The 19,063-nt window shown below is 42.3% G+C and overlaps 1 protein-coding gene across 2 annotated transcripts in view; it reads right to left on the bottom strand.

Annotated features, from left to right (window-relative positions):
- Positions 1–19,063, bottom strand: part of si:ch73-22o12.1 (nectin-2) — a 118,132-nt gene that overhangs the window by 45,179 nt on the left and 53,890 nt on the right. The window contains exon 7 of one of the 2 annotated variants that reach the window (XM_008431330.2): positions 5,951–7,113. The exons of the other annotated variant lie outside the window; for it this stretch is intronic. Coding sequence (XP_008429552.1) covers positions 6,533–7,113 — 581 coding nt within the window. The 3' untranslated portion in view covers positions 5,951–6,532. Of the gene's footprint in view, positions 1–5,950; positions 7,114–19,063 lie in introns of those variants that run through there. 2 annotated transcript variants of the gene reach the window in all.

Here is a 19,063-nt window from a genome sequence, read left to right as displayed (position 1 = left end):
TTCTGTTAAAATTTGACCAAACCAGTTTGGTTTAGTCAGGGTTCAAACAATGTAGCCTTTGAAAGGCGCCTTGTTCACAGAGCTTCAGCCTGGCCTGCACGCCCCCGTTCCCCCCCCGTCTGATAACAGAAACCGCCTCCCTGCAGGAAAACCCACTGAAGCTCCACCAACACATTCCTCTCTCTTCTCGTCTCTTCTCAGGCCTGCAGTTTGTGGGTGAGATATGTTTGAGCTCCTGATGGGTGTACTAATATTTATTCCCGTTGAAAAGGAATACATGTGTCCTTTCGTAACAACCAGCATGGTGGGATGAGAATACTGGATGAAGACTCACAGATCAGGCCTTTCCTAACCAGTCGGTTCTGATTTTGCGTTTTATTCCAAGGTCTGTAGCACTAAAGTCAGAAAGTGCCTGCAGGTTTGTCGGTGGACGTGGTTTGAATCAGTTTTTATTCATGAAAAGCCTGCCGCACTTTCTGATTTTGAATAAACTCAAAGTGCATCAAAATATTTGCTGCTGGTTCACGGACTAGAAAATGGTGGAAAGTCTTTTACTGCATTTAATTAACATTCCTCATCTGACCTGCAGACCATCAATCTTGGGCGTTTTATTTTTGGTTCATCTCTGAAAAGCGCTCTATGAAAATAACTCCACCGTCTTGGACATTCAGTGTCTTGTGAAACTTTTCACACTCTGAACTTTTACCCTTTGTGCCACATTATGCAAACTCCTGTTCTTTTGGTTTGATAAGCACAAAGAGCAACTGAAGTGCAGGAAAGAGTCTACTTTATTTCCATATCAAATTGAGAAGTGAAAACTTATGTTCAGCCCATTTAAGTCTGGTACCCTGAAATAAAATCCAGTGAAACCAGTTGTCACCTAAATAAACTCCATGTGTGTGTAGCTTTAACCTCAGTGTAACTGCAGCTGTTCTGTGAAGGAAGGCATCAGAGGTTTATTAGATATCACTGAATTAAAGGCATCATAAACACGGAGGAGTAAAGAGGGTTAATTCCTAAAAGGTGTGGAAGAGTTTAAATCAGGGTCAGGTTAAGAAACGATACTCTAAAGCTTTGAACAGAACTCCACAAGATGTCCAATCATGACCGTCGACCTAAACCGACAAGAGGAGCATTAATCAGAGAAACAGCCGGGAGGCTCATGGAAACACAGCCGGAGCTGTAAGACGAGGGTTTAGATCCAGATCTGTGGCTTCCAGAAGAGAAAACGCAGTTCACACAGACTGAGCTTGCACTATGTCGCAAAAAGATTTCCTCAATGTGCAAAAGCTGGTAAAGACATAACCCAAAAGACTTTGCTGCATTAATTGGAGCAGAAGTTTTTACAAGTTGTTCATCCATGTGGACCGGGCAGAAATGCATACTGGACTTTTCAGATTAGTTTTCGCAAAAATCTACAAAAAATGCATATAAATCTTCTTTCCACTTACAAAATTCTGCACTACTTCTTGTTGTTCTATCACAAAATCTCCCAATAAAACATGAAAAAGGTATTTTTCACAGGCACTCTACATGAAACCAAGGCAGCATGTTTAGCTTAACCAGCCGGGACAGATGCGCAAAGCAGAGGGAGGGCTGGTGGGAGGTGGAGCTCGTCCACAGGACGAGATTTTTATTCTACAAAATTGTTTCCCTGACACTTGCGCTCAGTTTTTTTTCCCATAAGCCCGTTATCACACCTCCGTGGACTCGCACAGATTTATCGAAACTGAAACGAGACAAGCAGCCAGACCAGGAAATTGGAGTTAAAAATATCGAGGGCGGGTCTGGACTCTCAGGGCTGTGTGACATGAGACCGAGAGGCCACTTCATATCTCGATCAATTTATCTATAAATCTAATCAGCGGGAATCAATGAGTGGCGCTTCTTTTCAATCTGGGAGCCAACTCATCCTGCAACCCTCAGCTGTTAAAGGGACTGACACACCGAAACACACAAAGCAGCAACACAGGAACAGTTTAAAAATCAGGAGATCTTTAATATGAACCGAATACGAAAAAGAAACAAAAAAATATATAGAAAGACATGACAAAACAGTGACAACAATCCTAATTCAGACCGAAACAAAAAGCCAAAAATTAAAAAATACAAAAAGTTAAAACAACCTTCACACAGAGCAGTCGATAGTAATAAAAGCACATTTTGGGTTAAGACTGTTTTGTAGCGAGTGTGTGTGCGTGTGCAGTTCAGATTCACCAGATTTGGCAGCAATCACAGCGCAGCAGTCAAGAATAAAGCACTCAGAAAACATAAATTATAAAGCACTGCAAAATAACAGAAGAGAGAGAGAGAGGAGACTGTAATAGAAGAAAATAAATCCTTCATGCTTGCTGTCACTGAGTAATACACAAATGTGACACCATAAATTAGTAATTCTTTTTTCCTCTGCTACATATTTATATATTTATACTATGTACACAGGAAGGTTTCTTCATTTTTTCTTTTTTTCGTCGGTGATGTGAGCGAGCTGGGAGATGTTAAGGCTTTGATTTGTCATCGGATGTCTGGAGCCAAACAAACAGGCGAGGGGGACGTCGCTTTTTTGGAACATGGGGGGGTGTTGGGGGAAAATATCTGATATTTAGACTGCATCACCTTGATGCTAGGCCTGAGCCAGAATTGCAGGGTTCACTAAAAGCATTTTGTCTGACAAGCGCTGCTTCAGTGAAGAGGTGGATGTCGCCGAGTTTGTGTCTGAGGTTGCAGAGGTACGAGAAGTCAGGCGGGCGAGGGGAGGGGACGAAGCGGATAGGGGAGTGTGACGAGTGACTTTTAAAAGCATTGAAAGGGAATCTGGGATGAACACGAGGTCAGCTGGGTGGCATTTTCATGAAAGCTATATATCCTAGGACATAAATGGATGCTCTTTGAAAAGTGAGATTTACATGCTCACAATTTGAGTGTAGCTTCTTCTCAACACGGCTTTCAAGCACGATGGAAACATCTCTGTATTAGTGCGATTGTGTTTGGGGTTGTGTTGCTTTTTTTTTTGTTCCCCCCCCTATTATTATTTTGTGCAGCTTTGTGTGGGCTCATGTCAGAAGATGGCAGACTTGTCAGGTATGAGGTGTCTGCTGCTCCACCAGTTTGGCTGTGGGAGTGAGCATAATGAAAGCGACTGAAGGGTGTTTGTGTGTGGGCGAATTGTTTCTCCTCGTTCTGCTGATGTACACGCATATAGCAGCTGTGTGTGCGCGCCAGCGAGCGCGAGCGAGCGAATGCACCTTTGAAATGCACAATATCTGCAGTTTGACACTTTTTAGCGGTGACTCAGGGCGGCCACTCGGGTTGCAGCTCCGGTCGTGAAAAGCGTCGCTGGAATACACACCGACTAAACGGAGAGCTGGCTCACGCGGGTTCACCTGCTGCTTGTGGGGTGAAGGTATCCCAGATAAACTGCGGTTTTCTTTATTTTTTTTATGCTGTGTGCAACGACACTAGAAATGGGATGCGGTTATGTGAAAATGTCGGTGATTTGAGGGAAAAAACACCAATATAAAATAAGTCTCAGGTTATATAAGGTTGGACAGTTCAGCATTGACCAAACTACATTCTGAAAGCCTGCGAGGACATTTGAACTGGAGGCCAACACAAACCTCCATACTCCTGGTGAAACTGGCTCCATCAATCCGATATTTACATTTCATTAATATGTACATTTTCACGAGAAAAATAAAGATGATTACATTTATAGTACACAGATACTTCACACCAAAATGTACATAAGTGTTTTTGTTTGTCCCTTGTTTTCTTCTTTTTTTAAATCTCCCCCGAACCCAAAGAAACCAAGTTTCACTCGGATATTGTTCATTGAAGATGTGACAAACACGAGTGCAAAAAAAGTAATACTTTTTTTTTTCTATTAAGTGGTTGTGACAAGTCAGCTGTGTTCAATAAATCTGTTATTCATCCATTTATGCATAAACTAAGGCCATTAGATGATAATCCCATTGAACACGCTGGCTTACAATCTGCCACACGGTGCTCAAATGCTAAATGCTGTCACCGTTTTTGTTATTTGCCTTCTGACTCTCTCTGCTTCTCTCTCTGCCAGCACGAAGGTTAACAATTAGAACAGCAAACAAATATTTCTACTTATTGAACGCAGGGTCTGTGGTAGGCATGGACCGGCTGCCGTTGTCAGGGAAATAAATCTGCAAAAATCTCCCATCGTACTGTTTTAATGGTTTAAAATCCTTTTAATGAAATTCCAAGGGCAGAGCCAGAGAGGCTGGAGTTTTCCCTTTGCTGCCTGGAGCGTACAGTAACGTGGCACTGCCCCTCCCCCACCTGCTGCTGGATGCTGTCAAGTCAAATAAAAAAAAAAAGAGCAACTCATCAAAATAATCACATTTAACTTGTTTTATGTTTTACTTAGCTCTATATAAAAAAAAAGAAATGCCAATGCTACGACTAATGCTCAGTATAATTCATTTTAAATTCAATTTCAAATAAAGTGACATTTTAAGTAAAAGTTTTCAAAAATTCACATTTAAGTTAAATATTTCAGTTTAATAAAAAATTACATTTTGAATTGTACTTTCTCTAAAGAGTAAAGTTTTAAAATTGTGGCAGTAGTAGGAATAACTTTTGCTTTAAACATTTTATTTCATCGTAATTTCTGCCAATATTTTTGACGCTGTCCTCATCCTGCTGTGAGAATCTGGTACCGGTCCATGCCGGGTCTGTGCTGTGGCGTTTTCATGCTCAAAAAGCAGGCCATTACAGCCACCTACGCCCCGGCTGGCGGGTCAACCTGGTTTTGACCGGCGGATTCCTTCAGAAAGGCCAACCCAGAGCCCACCTGGCCTTAATGGCATCAATCAAGATTACACCTGCTGCTGGATGTCCTTCTGAGGAGGTCAAAGGGGAGTCAATAATCAGGGTGGGAAACTCATGAGTGGAACGAGCTTCTCACCACAATTATCCAAATGCATGCAGATGCACACGCCGAGCCTCAAAGACATCAGTGTACAGTAGCCACCGGGTCTAATTTCTAGAAAGGAGCTCATTAAAAAGGAAGAATTAACGGTTCGAAGACAATAAGCTCTGCACCTAAAGGGCCATTTCACCACATGTTGCCCATCAATACCAAACCTTTTTACGTCCTCCAATCAATTCGCAACATCTAACATCCGCTAATGGAAAGTAATATATGATCCTCACTGAAAATCTGTCTTGTCTAATGCCGCAGCACTATGGAGGCTCTGCTGCGTCCGGCCATTTGCTAAAGTGTGGAAGGAGGGGGTTGTGAATGTGGCCAATCCAGGTGAATTACTCCATCGGAGTGGAGTAAGTGGGGCTCCTGATGGATCAGGAGCGGTAAAATACTCCCCCTGCTCTAGGTGGCCGTGACCTGGACAGCGCCCCGGATAAATCAACACTTCCCATAAACACTGGAGAGAACGGGAAGAGAAGGGGCTGCAGAGATGGGAGGAGAGCCGGAGCGAGGAAACGCCACTTCATAAACGATAAGCGGCGGCAATCTGTTGGCCCCAGCTAGACGAGCAACTTCATGGCTCATTACCAGTCAAGCTCCTCCTGTTGGGAGGGATCCGGAGAGATGAGGGTGAGGAAAAAAAGGTGCTTATCTCTGTTCCTCCTGCATCTCTCTCTTCATCCCTCCGCCCCGTCACATCAGCAGCACTTCAACCAGAATCTAACCCTCCAGGCACAGAAAAAAAAAAAAAACAAGCCCGCATGCCGAATTTCCTAAAAAAGTTGTTGCAAATGGTAACTTTCTCAACTTTTCTATTAGTAAAGAACTAAAAAAATAATAGACCAAAAACTTCTCTTCCAACCTTAAGAGTCCAGTGTTGCTGATGATCTGCAGAGCTGCGTGTTTAGAGTTGTCAGAGCAAGGCAGAGAGAGCAGAGTGAGCACGAGCAAATACATCATTCACATCTCTAATACACCCGATGGTTTGCATTTTTTTTTTTTTTTTTACACACCAACACACCAGATGTTACAGCACAACACATTACCAAAACAAAAGGCTTCCCACAGGAGGACTGAGAGTCGCAGGCAACATGGAACTGCTTGACAACCACAGTATTTTTTATTTTTAAGTGAAGTTAGGAGTGAATATGCAAGTGAAATGCCTGTATAGCAAAGCTTGTATCATGATTCAATTTTCCTACTCCCACACTATGTATTTTCTCTTTTAGTCTGACAGTTGAAAGTCAAGAACCGAGCAATGGGGAGAGCATGAGCTGAAGCGGTGAGAGAGATGTTGCTCTTTTCTCAGTTTGATTTTCAGTTGATGCTTCTTAAGATGCTTTTCCTCATGCCCTCTTCCAGTCCTGCTCACTACGGGGCTGCTCTGTGATTAATAATTGGGCATATTTAAAATCAATTTGCAAAAATAAAAGTGGTATTTTTTTATTTTTTTTTCCCCCCCCTCAATGGGAATGGGACAAGACCCAACGCCAAACAATCCTCGAGAGGATTTCTTAAGCCTGCTTTTTATTTCTCTCCTCTTCCTCTTCTGTATGCTCCCCTCCTCTTCCTCTATACGTAAACTGCAGTCCGGGAGATGACCGAGCCGTCCCGCTGGGACTCCATGTCATCGTCCATGTAATCTCCAATCATGTCGTCCGGGTTGGGAGGGGGGCGCAGTTGCAGAATCGGGCCTCCTCCAGCGAAGTGGTCATATCTCTCCTCGTCCTCCATCTCGTCAAACTTCCTCCTCTCGGCTTCATCTAATTCATTGCTCAGCAGGATGTCCTGGGCGGTAGGTGTGCCGGTGACGACCTCAGGCCGGGCGCCCATGGTGAACGGCTGGTGGTGGTTGTTTTTCTCTCCCAGACCCTGGTTAGGCGAGCGATCGATGTAGACGGGTCCGTTGTTATTACCACCCGCAACGCCGCCGCTTCCCGTTCCTCCGCTTGTTCCGTTCTTGCTCGCCTTCTTGCCGCCACCGAATATGCGTGTCTTCATGTCGCTGCCGCCGTTGGCCCGGTAACCCTGCTGCTGCCTACGGCTACGGGTGACGAGCACGGTAACGAGGGCGGCGACCAAAAGGAGGGCCAGCAGGGAGCCTATAACTGCCCCTGCCACAACGCCGGCATTGGAGTCGGTCTTTGAAGGCTCTGTGGGAGGGAGGAGAGGCAGGAAAGGAGAAAATAGAAGAAAACGAAAAATTATTGGAGGAGGGGGGAGAAGTAGACACCAGAAAGAGGAAAAAAGAGATGGCATAAAAAGAGACCAGTAAGAAAAGAGGAAAGTGAGGGATGGGAGACGTCAGTGGTGGTGTGAACTTCAGTCAAGTGTACAAGACTAATGAGGTGCAAGTACAGTTAATTGTGTTTAAATTCAAATATATATGCAGTGCAGTGAAAAAGTTTTTGCTTGCTTACAGATTTATTCCCGTTTTTCCTTTTGAAACTCAAATGTTTGACACCAAACTGTTGCCCTCAAAACAGTTTCATTCAAATCAATCGGCCAGAAATGACACCGGTGTCATCATGACAGGTAAGGGGTTAAAAGTGCCAGAAAAGTGCCAGAGCTTTAGGCTCTGCTGACCCTAAAGTACAAAAACCCTGTGTCACCAGCTTCCAAAAACATCCTTTTCATAAAGAAATCTGGAATATTTTTCCAAGTCTTTTGAAAAAATATTGTTCATACTGATGACAAAAACAAAACATTTCAGAAACATATTTAAAACTAGTCTAGTGTTGGTCTGTACCAACGAGTCCACCTCAAAATGGTTCAAACACCACAACAAAAAGGATTGGAAGTGGCCTAGTCCAAGTCTGAACTTACATCAGATTGAGCCTTGTGCAAAGACCCTCAACAGATTTAAACCAATTATGCATAAAACAGGGAAAAACTTTCTCTGGTGATGTTAAATAATGCTTGCTAGTTATCACAAACGCTTGATGGCAGCTGTTACCACAAAGAGTGGAAAGACCAGTTGAGTTTAGGGACCAATAATTATTTCACAAAACTTATTTTTTTTATTCAGAATTTAAAAGCTGCTTTTTGTGTTTACTTAGGTAATTTTTTACATCAATTTGACGATTTTCACATTTAAGTGGGACAAAGTAAAAAAAAAAAAGAAATCTGTAAGCAAGCAAATAGTTTTTAATAGTCAGTGTGATGGTGTGTGTGTGGAGCCTTCAGCTGCACTGACAGATCCTCCCCTCCCTTTAGGCTGTTCCTGTCCCCTTCACCACAGCCACGTCTTTACAACGTCTCAGCCACATTCCCCCGTGTGCTGCCCTTCGACAGCCAGGGTCTGTCCAAGGCTCATCACAAATCACAGAGCTTGGAGGGACGGGGGAAGGTTGGGGACTGGGAGTTGAACCACGCACACACACGCAAACACACGCATGCTCAAATGTACACAGTTTCTGATGAGGTGGAGAGCGGCGGGTCAGGAAAACAAGTGGAGGCCATGCAGAGGAGGAGGAGGACTGTAACAATGAATGAAGGAAAGAAGAAGATGAAGAGATGGAGGAGGAGGAGGAGGGGTGAATGAGAGAGCGACGCAGCAGAATGACAACTCTTCCTTGAAGCGATTCATCAGCAGCGGGGGGACTGAATGGGTACCCCCCTCTGCTTTTGTAATTATTTGAGTTTAGATTAGTCCAATGTGAAGCCATTTCTATTCTAGCATCTCAAAGTCCCAGCAGCCTTGCTCCACATACATACATACATACACATAAAAAAGTGCATTTAATGGCTTTGTTAGAGTGCAAACTAACTTAAGGGGATACAAGCAAAAGTAGGGCTCTGCCAAATCCAACACATTGCTTTTGCAACATCTCTGCACGCAAAAACTCATGGGACGGAGCAGTCGAGTCTAAATCAGGGTTTGATGAGGTCCCACATGACTCGTCGGCTGCGCAGCTCTTACCGCTCCCCGGACACCCGTGTCCAGCGATATTATTGCTGTATTTTATCTCAACACGACCTTTTTAAAGCACATCTTTGTGCTAGAATGGATGTTATTGCTTCCACGAGCGAGGGAAGCGCTAATAAATACCAAAGCTGTGCTGGAAGTGTTCAGTATAATTCACTATATAGTAAAACAGCCAGTTTATGGTGCTACTCAAAATCCTTCCTTTTACTGCTCATTCAGTTTCCACACACTACACCGAGAGTTGTAAACAGGGGACAGTAGAAGGCATTAGCATTAGCATGCTCAGTCAACACTAGCTTTGTTTATGCTAACATCCAAAGCTCTCACTGCGATCTCCAAAGATTTTCCAAACATTGCAACTCCAGACTTGGTAGTAAATGACAAATATCCTGAAACTGTTTTATTTTATTTCAACTCTAAAATAACCACGTAAAGTCTTTGTTCTAGATTACAAACATGAAACAGTAGCGACATTTTTCACAGAGTGTTTATTTGAGATACGTTTGCAAAGAAGTTCAATTGAGCTTTTTGAGAAATATTAATTTATGGAAAGATGTATTGCAGCTCGTGCCTCTGTAACTCGATACAACAAAACAATAATCTCTAAAAATGAAATGTTATAATTTAAAGTCAGTGTTGTGAAGAAATGACAGTATTAGGCCAAAAATCACACTGTCCATCCAGCAGCCATTTATTTATCACATGCATAAATAAAAATACTCCATTTGCCATTGTCAAAGTAAAAAAAAAAATAAGTCAAGCAAAATGTTTTGTCTTCTGGAGAAACTTGATTTAACAAAGCGATTCCTCAGAGAGAGCTGGAGTGACAGGTGTTTTGCCGGCTTGTATGTAGCACAGAGAAATGCAACTATGCCCCTCCTCTACCTGTTGCTTTCAACTTCTAAAATACAGAAATTCAACCCTTCATAAATATTTGTTTGCACAAACGCTTCTGTCTTCATGTGTAAAATGAAAGGTGTGTGAACCAACAGTCTTATTGTTTTAAGTCCACATTGCCAAGCCAACCTGTTACAGAACCAGACAACCCAACTTAAGCAGCCAGCATCAGCGGAGTGTGGATAATGTTTAACACAAATTATACCAAATGTTCTGTCTTTTTTTTTTAAATGTATCAATCATAATTATATATATATACACAGTTTAACAACTAATGTTAAAGTATTCAAAAGTACCATGAATGGATGCTTTTCTGATATATAAAGCCTTTTATTTTACATTTAAAAGTGCAGCTAATTTCATGGAACCATACTATTTAAAACCTTGTATATCAAATAAACCACTTTAGAACTTAAAACCTAAACATAGCACACCTAACTTGTTTGAATCTTATATATGGTTAAAAAAACAAGCATAATAAAATATAGATGCATTATGTCTTGCCGAAGTGCATGTAAATGTTAAGGCACAAAGAAAAAAAACCAACACATTTTATCAAAGTTACACCAAATTATAATGTGTCCTACAAGAAAAAAGTTCATGATTAAGCTCTTTTATAATAAAGAAAACAGTAAAATCCCAACAAACTTGAGCTTTGCAAAGGCTTATTTAGGTCACAACTTCAGGATTTTAAATGCTTTCTGGGACTCTGACAACTCCCCATAAACAAAATCTGTGACCGTTTCCTCCCAGTGTGGTCATCATCTATAAAGGAGAGGGTTGGGGATTTCTGGCAGTAGCACTGCTGGAATTAATGCTGTTTGCAGTCACAGTGGTGTGAAGCTGCTCGGAAGAAAAATGCCCTCCAACTAGCACCGGTTCTGCAGCGTGGCAATATGTAGACAACCTATCAGGAGATTTAACTCCAACAGAAAGGATGACTACATCAGAAAGACAGCCTAGATTTTATTTCATAAGCCGTTTCTACAGTAACACATAATCTTTGGAGATTTAAAGCGTAAGCATACTTTTAGAAAGGAAATTGATTCTCTTTGTGAATATTTCCTACTTTCAACGGATTCGCAGCCTTCGTGTGATGCATGCTGTAAGATTTCATTGTATTTGACACGCTTTCATGTGATCTTCCAGCAGGTCGTGGATCATCAAGCAACGGAGCAACGTCTTCTTATGGGTCTGGTAATGAGAAGAAGACGACACAGAAGGCGACGCTGGATCCCAAAGTTGTTTATTTGAGTAGTTTCCATGATGCCAGCTTCACTCTTCACTGGGCTTTCTTAGTGTTTTCTTGAAAATGAGTGGCATTGCAGTCTTATATTACAAACCCAATGCGTTTCGACTCGGACGATATTCTACATGTGTCCAAGGATGCAGTTGATTGGTCACCTCATTAGTAAACACTGTCCATCTGTTCAGAACTTAATGTCAATATAAATGCAGATGTTCTGTGAAAACCTTAGAGGTTTGTTAGGAACATTAGTGAACAAACAACGACATGAGGACCAAGAACATGTTAGGAAGAAAGTATTAGAAACAACGTCTAAAGCAAGTTAGAGTGTAAAACAAATCCAAAGCCTTGTGCACCTCAGAGACCGTTCAATGCATATCCAGAAATTAAGATTTGCTTTCCATCCAAACTAACAGGCCGTATAAGGAGAGTATTAATTAAAGCAGCCAAGAGACCCAAGATAAGAGCTGCAGAAATCCAAAGTCAAGGTGGAAGAATCTGTTGACAGGACAAGTGAAAAAACTGGACTTACTGGTGAGAAGAAATCTACAGCTAAAAGAAAACCATGAGAAGTCTCATTTTCAGTTTGCCAAAAGTCATCTGAACGCTGTGGTCAGAAGAGGCCGAAACTCATATTTTCAGTATGTGAAAAAGGTTGTGCATGGAAGAAACGATGCGAATCCCCCTAAATGCACCTATAACAAAATATGGCTGCGTCATGCATGACTTCTTTTTGTTGGTCATAGAAAATCCCAATAAAAACATTTAAAGCAGATACTTGAAACATGCCAAAATGTAAAACTGTTCAAAAATATACATATTTTTTCCCAGCACTGCATCTTGGTTAATTTCCAATCTGCTTTGCTTCGGTTCAATCCATCCACCAGAATCTCTTGTCTGCCATTTTCCAAATAAGTTTGGATCTTTGCTGCTCTCGTTCAGATTAAATGCTGCCATCTCTCCATCGCTAATGGTCAGAACTCTCATTTGCACATTTCTTTGTGAAGACAGGTTACTCCTGGGCTCCCTTACGCCCATTTGTGCTAAAAGCAAAGAAACCGCTCTCTACAGATACAAGTAAACACGTTTGAAATCTTCATCTGTCACAAACGTATTCGTCCTCCCCTAAGGTTGGAGCTCTTCAGCTTATAAGCAAATAAAATTATGCCGTGCCCATAAATTTTTCATGCCAGTCCCTGGTTGAAAGTGATCAAGAAGCCCTTAGATGTGCTGAATATCATGTCTGCAGCTTTCCTCTCTGCACTTTCACCAGGCGCTGCAGAGGATTAACCGCAGGACGCTGCTGTTGGAATCCCTGCCGAAATTTGAAAGCAGCAAATCAGCCTAACTCTTATTGTCATTCCTATTGGAAACCCCAAAGAAGCCCGCCCTTCTCGTTAAGTGTACAGAAGGCTGACAGAATCACTCTTGTGGCACCGATTCTTGTCAAGAGAGAAAGTGGAAGTGTGCTGGCTTCTACACCTGTGCTCTTCTCCTCTTTCCTTTCCTCCGTCTCTCCCTCCACTCCACCAGCTGTCTCCTCCACGCATGCCGTCTGCGCTAAATCCATTTTCTCCATCATCGCTCCAATTTACATTTGTACTTCTGTTTTATGCTACATTTTTTGGACCCCTTTTCCTCCATCGCGAGCCCGAGGAAAGAATTAATAATGATGGATACACTTTTCTGCCGCTTTTGTTCGCTTTTCTCCCAAAGCACACCAACTCTCTTGCCTCGCAAGCTGCGCTAAACACTCCTATTCACACACACCAGAGAGCAAAAGCTAGAACTCTCTGTCCACTCGTAACAGGAACACAAGAAGTCCATTATCTCCTGCCCAGAGGAGCTCCGTCACATGCAGGAGAACTTTGGGCAGGATGCTGCGACACTTTTCCATCACATCAAAAGAAATTACACTTAAATTCAAATGCAAATTTTCCCCAAGCACTACTCATCCAATTATTTTTAATGCATCGCTCAAGTCGGGGTTTTTTCGGCATGCGCAGATAAATCCTTTTGTAGAGGATAATTCATGTTTTATTCTGCCGTTCTGACGATAACCCCTTAAAAGATTCACAAAATGAGACGTAAAAAGAGTCACCGCAGGCTGCCGGTGCAGGCCCAGACATCCAACAAGGAAGCCTTGAAGTTTGTTTAAGTGGGTAAAGGAGGAGACGTCTCCGAAACAAGCTGCTAGATGAGCCAGCGGAAAGCTTGCAATATGCAAGCTGTGTGGATAACGGCAGCGGGGAAAAAAAGCACAATACTGGTGGGTATTATGATGATGATGTGGAGTTGTGATGGATCAGTACATGCTGGCAAGCAGAGGGATTATATATTCTCTATAAAACCTTCTGATTCTGCCTTTGGACAAACATGACTGAGCCGAATTCAACGCAAACTCATAATATTGTGAAGTAATTAAACTAATTAGGATTTTCACAAATGATTGAAGCTTATGTAATTTTTGTTTCACATTTTCACGGTGGCTCAGAGGTAGAAGAGAGACCGTCTTTGCTGCTGCTGCTGCTCCGTGTTTGTGTGACGTGAGCAGCGTAATCTGCCTCTGATTCGAGTCCGACCATTCGAGAGATGTCACACCTGCGCTAAACGTCTTCTAGTTCCAAGTTGGAAAACATGAGATTTGCTGTCTGTTACGGTGCCGACTATAACAGGGCTGCACAATGTAAGGAAAACATGCGCTAAAATAACTAGCAATTAATAAAACAAATATTAATCAAAAAGAGTATTTCTGCTTTACGTTCATTGCACACAGAAACAACAGGTAGCGAGTCTATTTGTCTAGTTGGGGGAGGGATAAAGTGATTAATCTCAAATTAATCTTATTAAAAATGTTTGAGTAAGCAACAACTTACTTATACTTTCTCAGCAACTTTAATATTTTGAAACAACAAATATTTAGGGTGGATTTAACCACCCATGTTACTTATACAGTTACAGCAGGTCAGCAAGTTCTTAGCAATACTGCGACTGACACCAAACAGTGTAGCAACAGTGAACTTAGGCCAACACAAAAATATATTGTTGCCTCTAAATTATTATTTACTCACACACTAAAAGAAGCCTATTCAGAAATGTATGTTTCACAGCATTATATGACAGACCAACTTAAAATGCGAAACATCACAACTTTTTATTCATTGTCATTTGTTCAGCTGCCATATTTAATATCCGAGTCCTGTAAGCTTTGGTTTCCCCAGTTGGAATTGAAAATAGGCTGACATTTCCTGGAAAATTTGAAAATCTTGCTTCAAATTAAAAGAAAACGTGCCGTTAGAAGATGAGAATTTTAGCTTCAAGAGATTATATTGTCATCGTCATTGTGATGAAGCACAGCCTGTTCTGATTCCCTTAGAAAACTGTTGTCAAATACTCCCATCAAACATCAGTCTGGTTATTTTTCAATAGAAGTATGAACATTTGTATGGCTTTTAGAAAAAAAAGTATAAAAGACAGACCTTTGATTTCTCTTTTACGAAAATATAACTTGGATTGGAAAACGTTTAATGGATTTAATTTAATCTTTACACTACCAAGAGTCACACGGCTTTGACTAAAGGTTTTAAACCAATTTACTGCAAAAGTCTAAATGTTGTTCTACTTTGAACTGCCTTATATACCAACCTTACACAAGAAAAAAAAATCAATTTCTATATCTATGTTATTTTCTGCCAGCTATGTCGAAGGGTGTGCCTTAATGCAGGGAGGAAAATAAAAAAAATATGATACAAAGGCACCAAAATCACTTCCATGAATGCATTTCCTTTTTAAATGAATCTAGCCAAGGAGCCCAAGGCCGACTGTACTTCATATCATTAGTATATTTTTGTTTTAGCTGTTAAGTTGGGGAAAATAGCCTAAACTGATTAAAAGCTTGTTGAGAAATGGTATTTGGGCTTAAAGGCTTTTTGTTTTGACAAAAAGTAACCGTAATAAGATCCCGTTCGTTATTTGACAGTAAAAAATAACTAAAAATATACTAATTTTGCCATCCTTACACTACAGCAAGCAATTCCTCCCCCCGCCCCAAACACAGAAAGCATATTGTGAATGCCAAAACACAGCCTGCTTCTTGTGAAGTCTCGTCCAAGAGGACTGTACGCTTCAAATGAGCGAGAGTAATGAGGGAGACGGAGCGCGAGTAAAAATTCACTGCAGCCTCACAAATGCAGACGTGGTCGCAGCCTCGCTAGTCCTCCCACACCATTACGGTCTACGGCGATCTGACGTTGGGCTGGACTTCACGTAAAGCAGAGCTTGAAGTTATCGAACGGAGCCGTGTGTGGGTTTGGAGCGCCACCGTTTGTGCATGTGTGCACTAATTAGTGTCGGGAAGGGGGCCAGTCGCAAGCTGGAGGGGGAGACTTGGCTCCTGCAGACCTGAGCTCTGGCCGTTTCTCGCATGGCTTGACAGACACAGGCAGACGCGCGTGCACAGGAAAAACCCCTCACCCAGTGGAGGAAAAACAGCCAAGCCCCTTTGACCTTGAACCATCTCCTCAGATGAGTTAGAAAATGGGAGAGATTGCACCGAATTGAAAGGAAATCTCTTTTCCGCCAAACTGAGGAGCCGCGCCGACCACATGGGAGATTCAATCCAGAACATTTAACTTTTTTTTTTTTTTTTTTTGGACGTACAGCTGAGCGGCCCCCACTTTCTTCTTGGACTGACGAAATAAGATGGAGGGAATCTAGGTTATAGCCTCACAAGAGTCCCCCTGAGAGAAACCCAGAATGGAGGGATGGAAGGAGAAATGGAAACTACTAAGCTGTGATTAAGGAAGAGCTGCTGCTATTTAAGAGTTAAGCTGGAGAGGAGAAGGAGATTGCATGGACAGTGGAGGAGGAGAAGAAAGCTGGAGGGGGAGGGGGGGAGTAAGAGCATCCTCTCCGAGCAGAGAGATCAGCAAGCATGCAGGCGGAGGCTGAACGACAACCTGAGAATGAGAGAAGTGGGAGAGAGCGTACGTTGAGCAAGAAGATGAAAGATGCAACAAAGAGCCAAGTGGAGCCAAGGAGATGACGAAGGAGAGATAAAAGGGAAAGAAAGAGGAGAAGAGGGTATGTTTGCATATGACTAAGCAACAGGATCAAAAATGAAAGGAGGAGAGGCAAGGAGAAGAGAGGACATCCATCCCTCTCTTTGCCTTGTGTACGCAGGGCACGGCTGAGGGCAGAGGACTCGAGTAACGCAGAGTCACAGAGTGGAGTGGATTCATGTTTTTGTGTGTCATGCAGCTGTGGGGTAAAAAAAAAATAAAAATAAAAAACACAAGGAGCGGGGGACCTGCCATGTAGCAGGTGCTGACCATTTCACGCCTGTCGGCCCCTCTTAGCCCTGTTTGTCTACAAAGATCCACATTAGTCTCTGCAGGTCTGAATCACACCCCCATCTGAAGTCATCTCTCTCCACCATAGGTTCCTCTTCCCACAATCATACTTCACTCTGACATTTGCTGCTCGCCTTAGTCACCTCTTAACTGCTGGCAGATTTAGCTCGCATCTTATCCTCCTCCTCCTCTGGAAATGAGTAACGCTGGAGCAGGACGGAGGGAAGGAGGAAGGAAGGACCCGACTGGATGGATGGATGAGCGATTTGTGGGTAGTTCAACATGCGACTGAAAATGATAATGGAGAGAGTAAGAGGTCAAAAAAAGATGAGAACGCAAAATAAAAAAGAAAAATAATTGCGGGAAGAAAGAGAGCAGAAGAGGAACGAATGAGTTGAGAAGAAAAGCGGTGAAGAGCTGAAGCAGCAAAGGGTGACTGATCCGCTCTGAGAGGCTTGAAGAGTGACAGAAACACACACTACGCTGAGCAACAGCGGAGGCCAATGGCTGTGCACATTGGACGCAGTGGCACAAGATTCCTACAGGAGTTTTAAATGCTGTCGGCATCGCTCCCGCTCCCTCCGTCCCTCATGTCTTTACCCTCTCAGACTAAAGAGTGCATGCTGGCACCGATTTATCTGGGCGCACACTCCCTGGCTTTGTAGTCTGAAATCAAGTCTCCATCTTCCTCCACCTGCTCGTGGGATCTTCCAGTCTTCCTCACTTGTAAAACACAGCAGGAGATGGAAAAATCCTTTGTGTTAAAAAGGCCAGTTACACTACTACTGCATGTAGCAGCAGAAAGTGGCCCCCGGGGGTTTACTGACGCATACTGTGGCACCATAAAAAGCCAAGAGACCTCGAAGATGAGGAAGTAGAGAGCGATAATCAGAACGAACAAGTAAAATATGAAGAGGGTGAAAAAAAGCTAAAAATTAGAGCATGAAGAGCCTGGGTGGCTTTTAAGACGCAGCCAGCAGAAAACATGTACTTTCTCCTCCATTATAGACACAGTTTACTCCTATGTCAGCAGAAAATAACTTCATATTAAGTGCAATCATGCCACAGAAGAGTGGAAGGAGATGCATATTGTATGAGGTGAAATGCAGGGATGAACTCTGCTGAAAGGTCCTGCTGAACTCTTGGAACAGAGCGGGGGCAGGGGGGGACTGCGTGGCCCCTTTTCCAGTCTTACTGACACCATTTTAGACATTTTTACTTCAAAGCACAGAAACGCCATCAGAGGCTCTTCCTCGCATGAATGCATGTCTGCATAGATGGATGATTTTCACAAATAAGAGTGGCCACACAAAAACATGTGCAACTCAACGGGTATTACCAGATCTTGCAATATTTAACGGGCTGATAGCTTGGCAAAGTGAAGTCTGTTTTTCAAAAACATATCCCAGCATTCGATTTTATCCCCAGTAAAACTTTAAATATCTCCTCAATTTCTCACAGACTACACTTAACTGTGGGATTCGAATCAGAAATGATCATTTCTGATTTGAAACAGCAGCAATGTTGACATTTATGTGAAATTTTAAAGGATGAGTAAACAGTGACTAAAGCTAGGCTCAATATTGCAGCTAGACGCATTTACTTCAACATGGGTTAGCTTTTCTCCAAATCATTAACTTCTTGACTTTACATTTTTCATTGAAATTTAATAGAAGTGCGTCGATAAATTGGGCCAGACAATAAATCTTCCCCAATTTCCTTAATCAATGATCAACTGATACATGTGAAATCCATCTCCTTGATCGACCTTATCTACCTCGGCAAATGTCTAAAAATCAACCACTGTCTCCTTTTGCTGTGTGGAGAAAAAGGTTCGACTGTCGGACTGGACCACCAGTTAATGTCTGCAGGTTCCCAATTAACAATCTGGGAACCAGCTGCTCTGGTTCTGGGCGGCTTTTGCCCGACTCTTGCCTGATCCACCAGCTTTGGCCTCAGCGATGCCAGATGCCATGATGCCGCCTGCTTGTTTTTTTGCTTATTTTGCTCAACAAAATCTCAATTATTTCTTGAAGTCCATATCTAAATCCGTTTTGCTCCAGCTGAACCAGCCGGGTCGTAACACCAGAAACACAAAATCTGTTTTAGTTCTTAGCAAAAGATAAAAAGTGCTGCTCCATGTCGTAGTTTTTAAAAACTTCTGGATATAAAATAAAAATAAATATGCAAAATTCTCTTCTTTTTTCAAACTATGTTTTTTTTCCCTATCAAAACGTCTTAAAATTAAGTTGAAATTCTTCATTTCGAAGAGGAATACGTGAAGTTATATCAATCCCTCTAATATGAAGGTTAGTGCTTTGAAGATGTACCTGTTGTACCTATTTAGTAGTTTTAAGACTCAAACATTGAAGTAAGAATGAAAGTACCTCTTGAGTTGCCACGCCGCGTTGACCGAGTCGGCTAATAAAAATTACTCATCAGGCTAGCTGACAACATTCGCCTACAGACGCATTAAAGAATAATCATCTTCCAGTGCCGAGAAATAATTTATCTCGAAGCATTTTGACAACTTGGTAGCAAAATTAACAATGAGAGTGAAAGAAGAGACACAAATGATTTGTTAGAACTGTGAGAAAACGGCTAACCATTATTTAGCCATCAGTTAGCATCCGCTCCTCTTTGGCACTAAGAGTTGCTTCAGTTGTTTAATGAGTCTGGAG

This window comes from Poecilia reticulata, linkage group LG16, assembly GCF_000633615.1.
Source record: "Poecilia reticulata strain Guanapo linkage group LG16, Guppy_female_1.0+MT, whole genome shotgun sequence".
In the NCBI taxonomy this organism is placed as follows: domain Eukaryota; kingdom Metazoa; phylum Chordata; class Actinopteri; order Cyprinodontiformes; family Poeciliidae; genus Poecilia; species Poecilia reticulata.
This window is presented reverse-complemented; position numbering and strand designations above follow the sequence as displayed.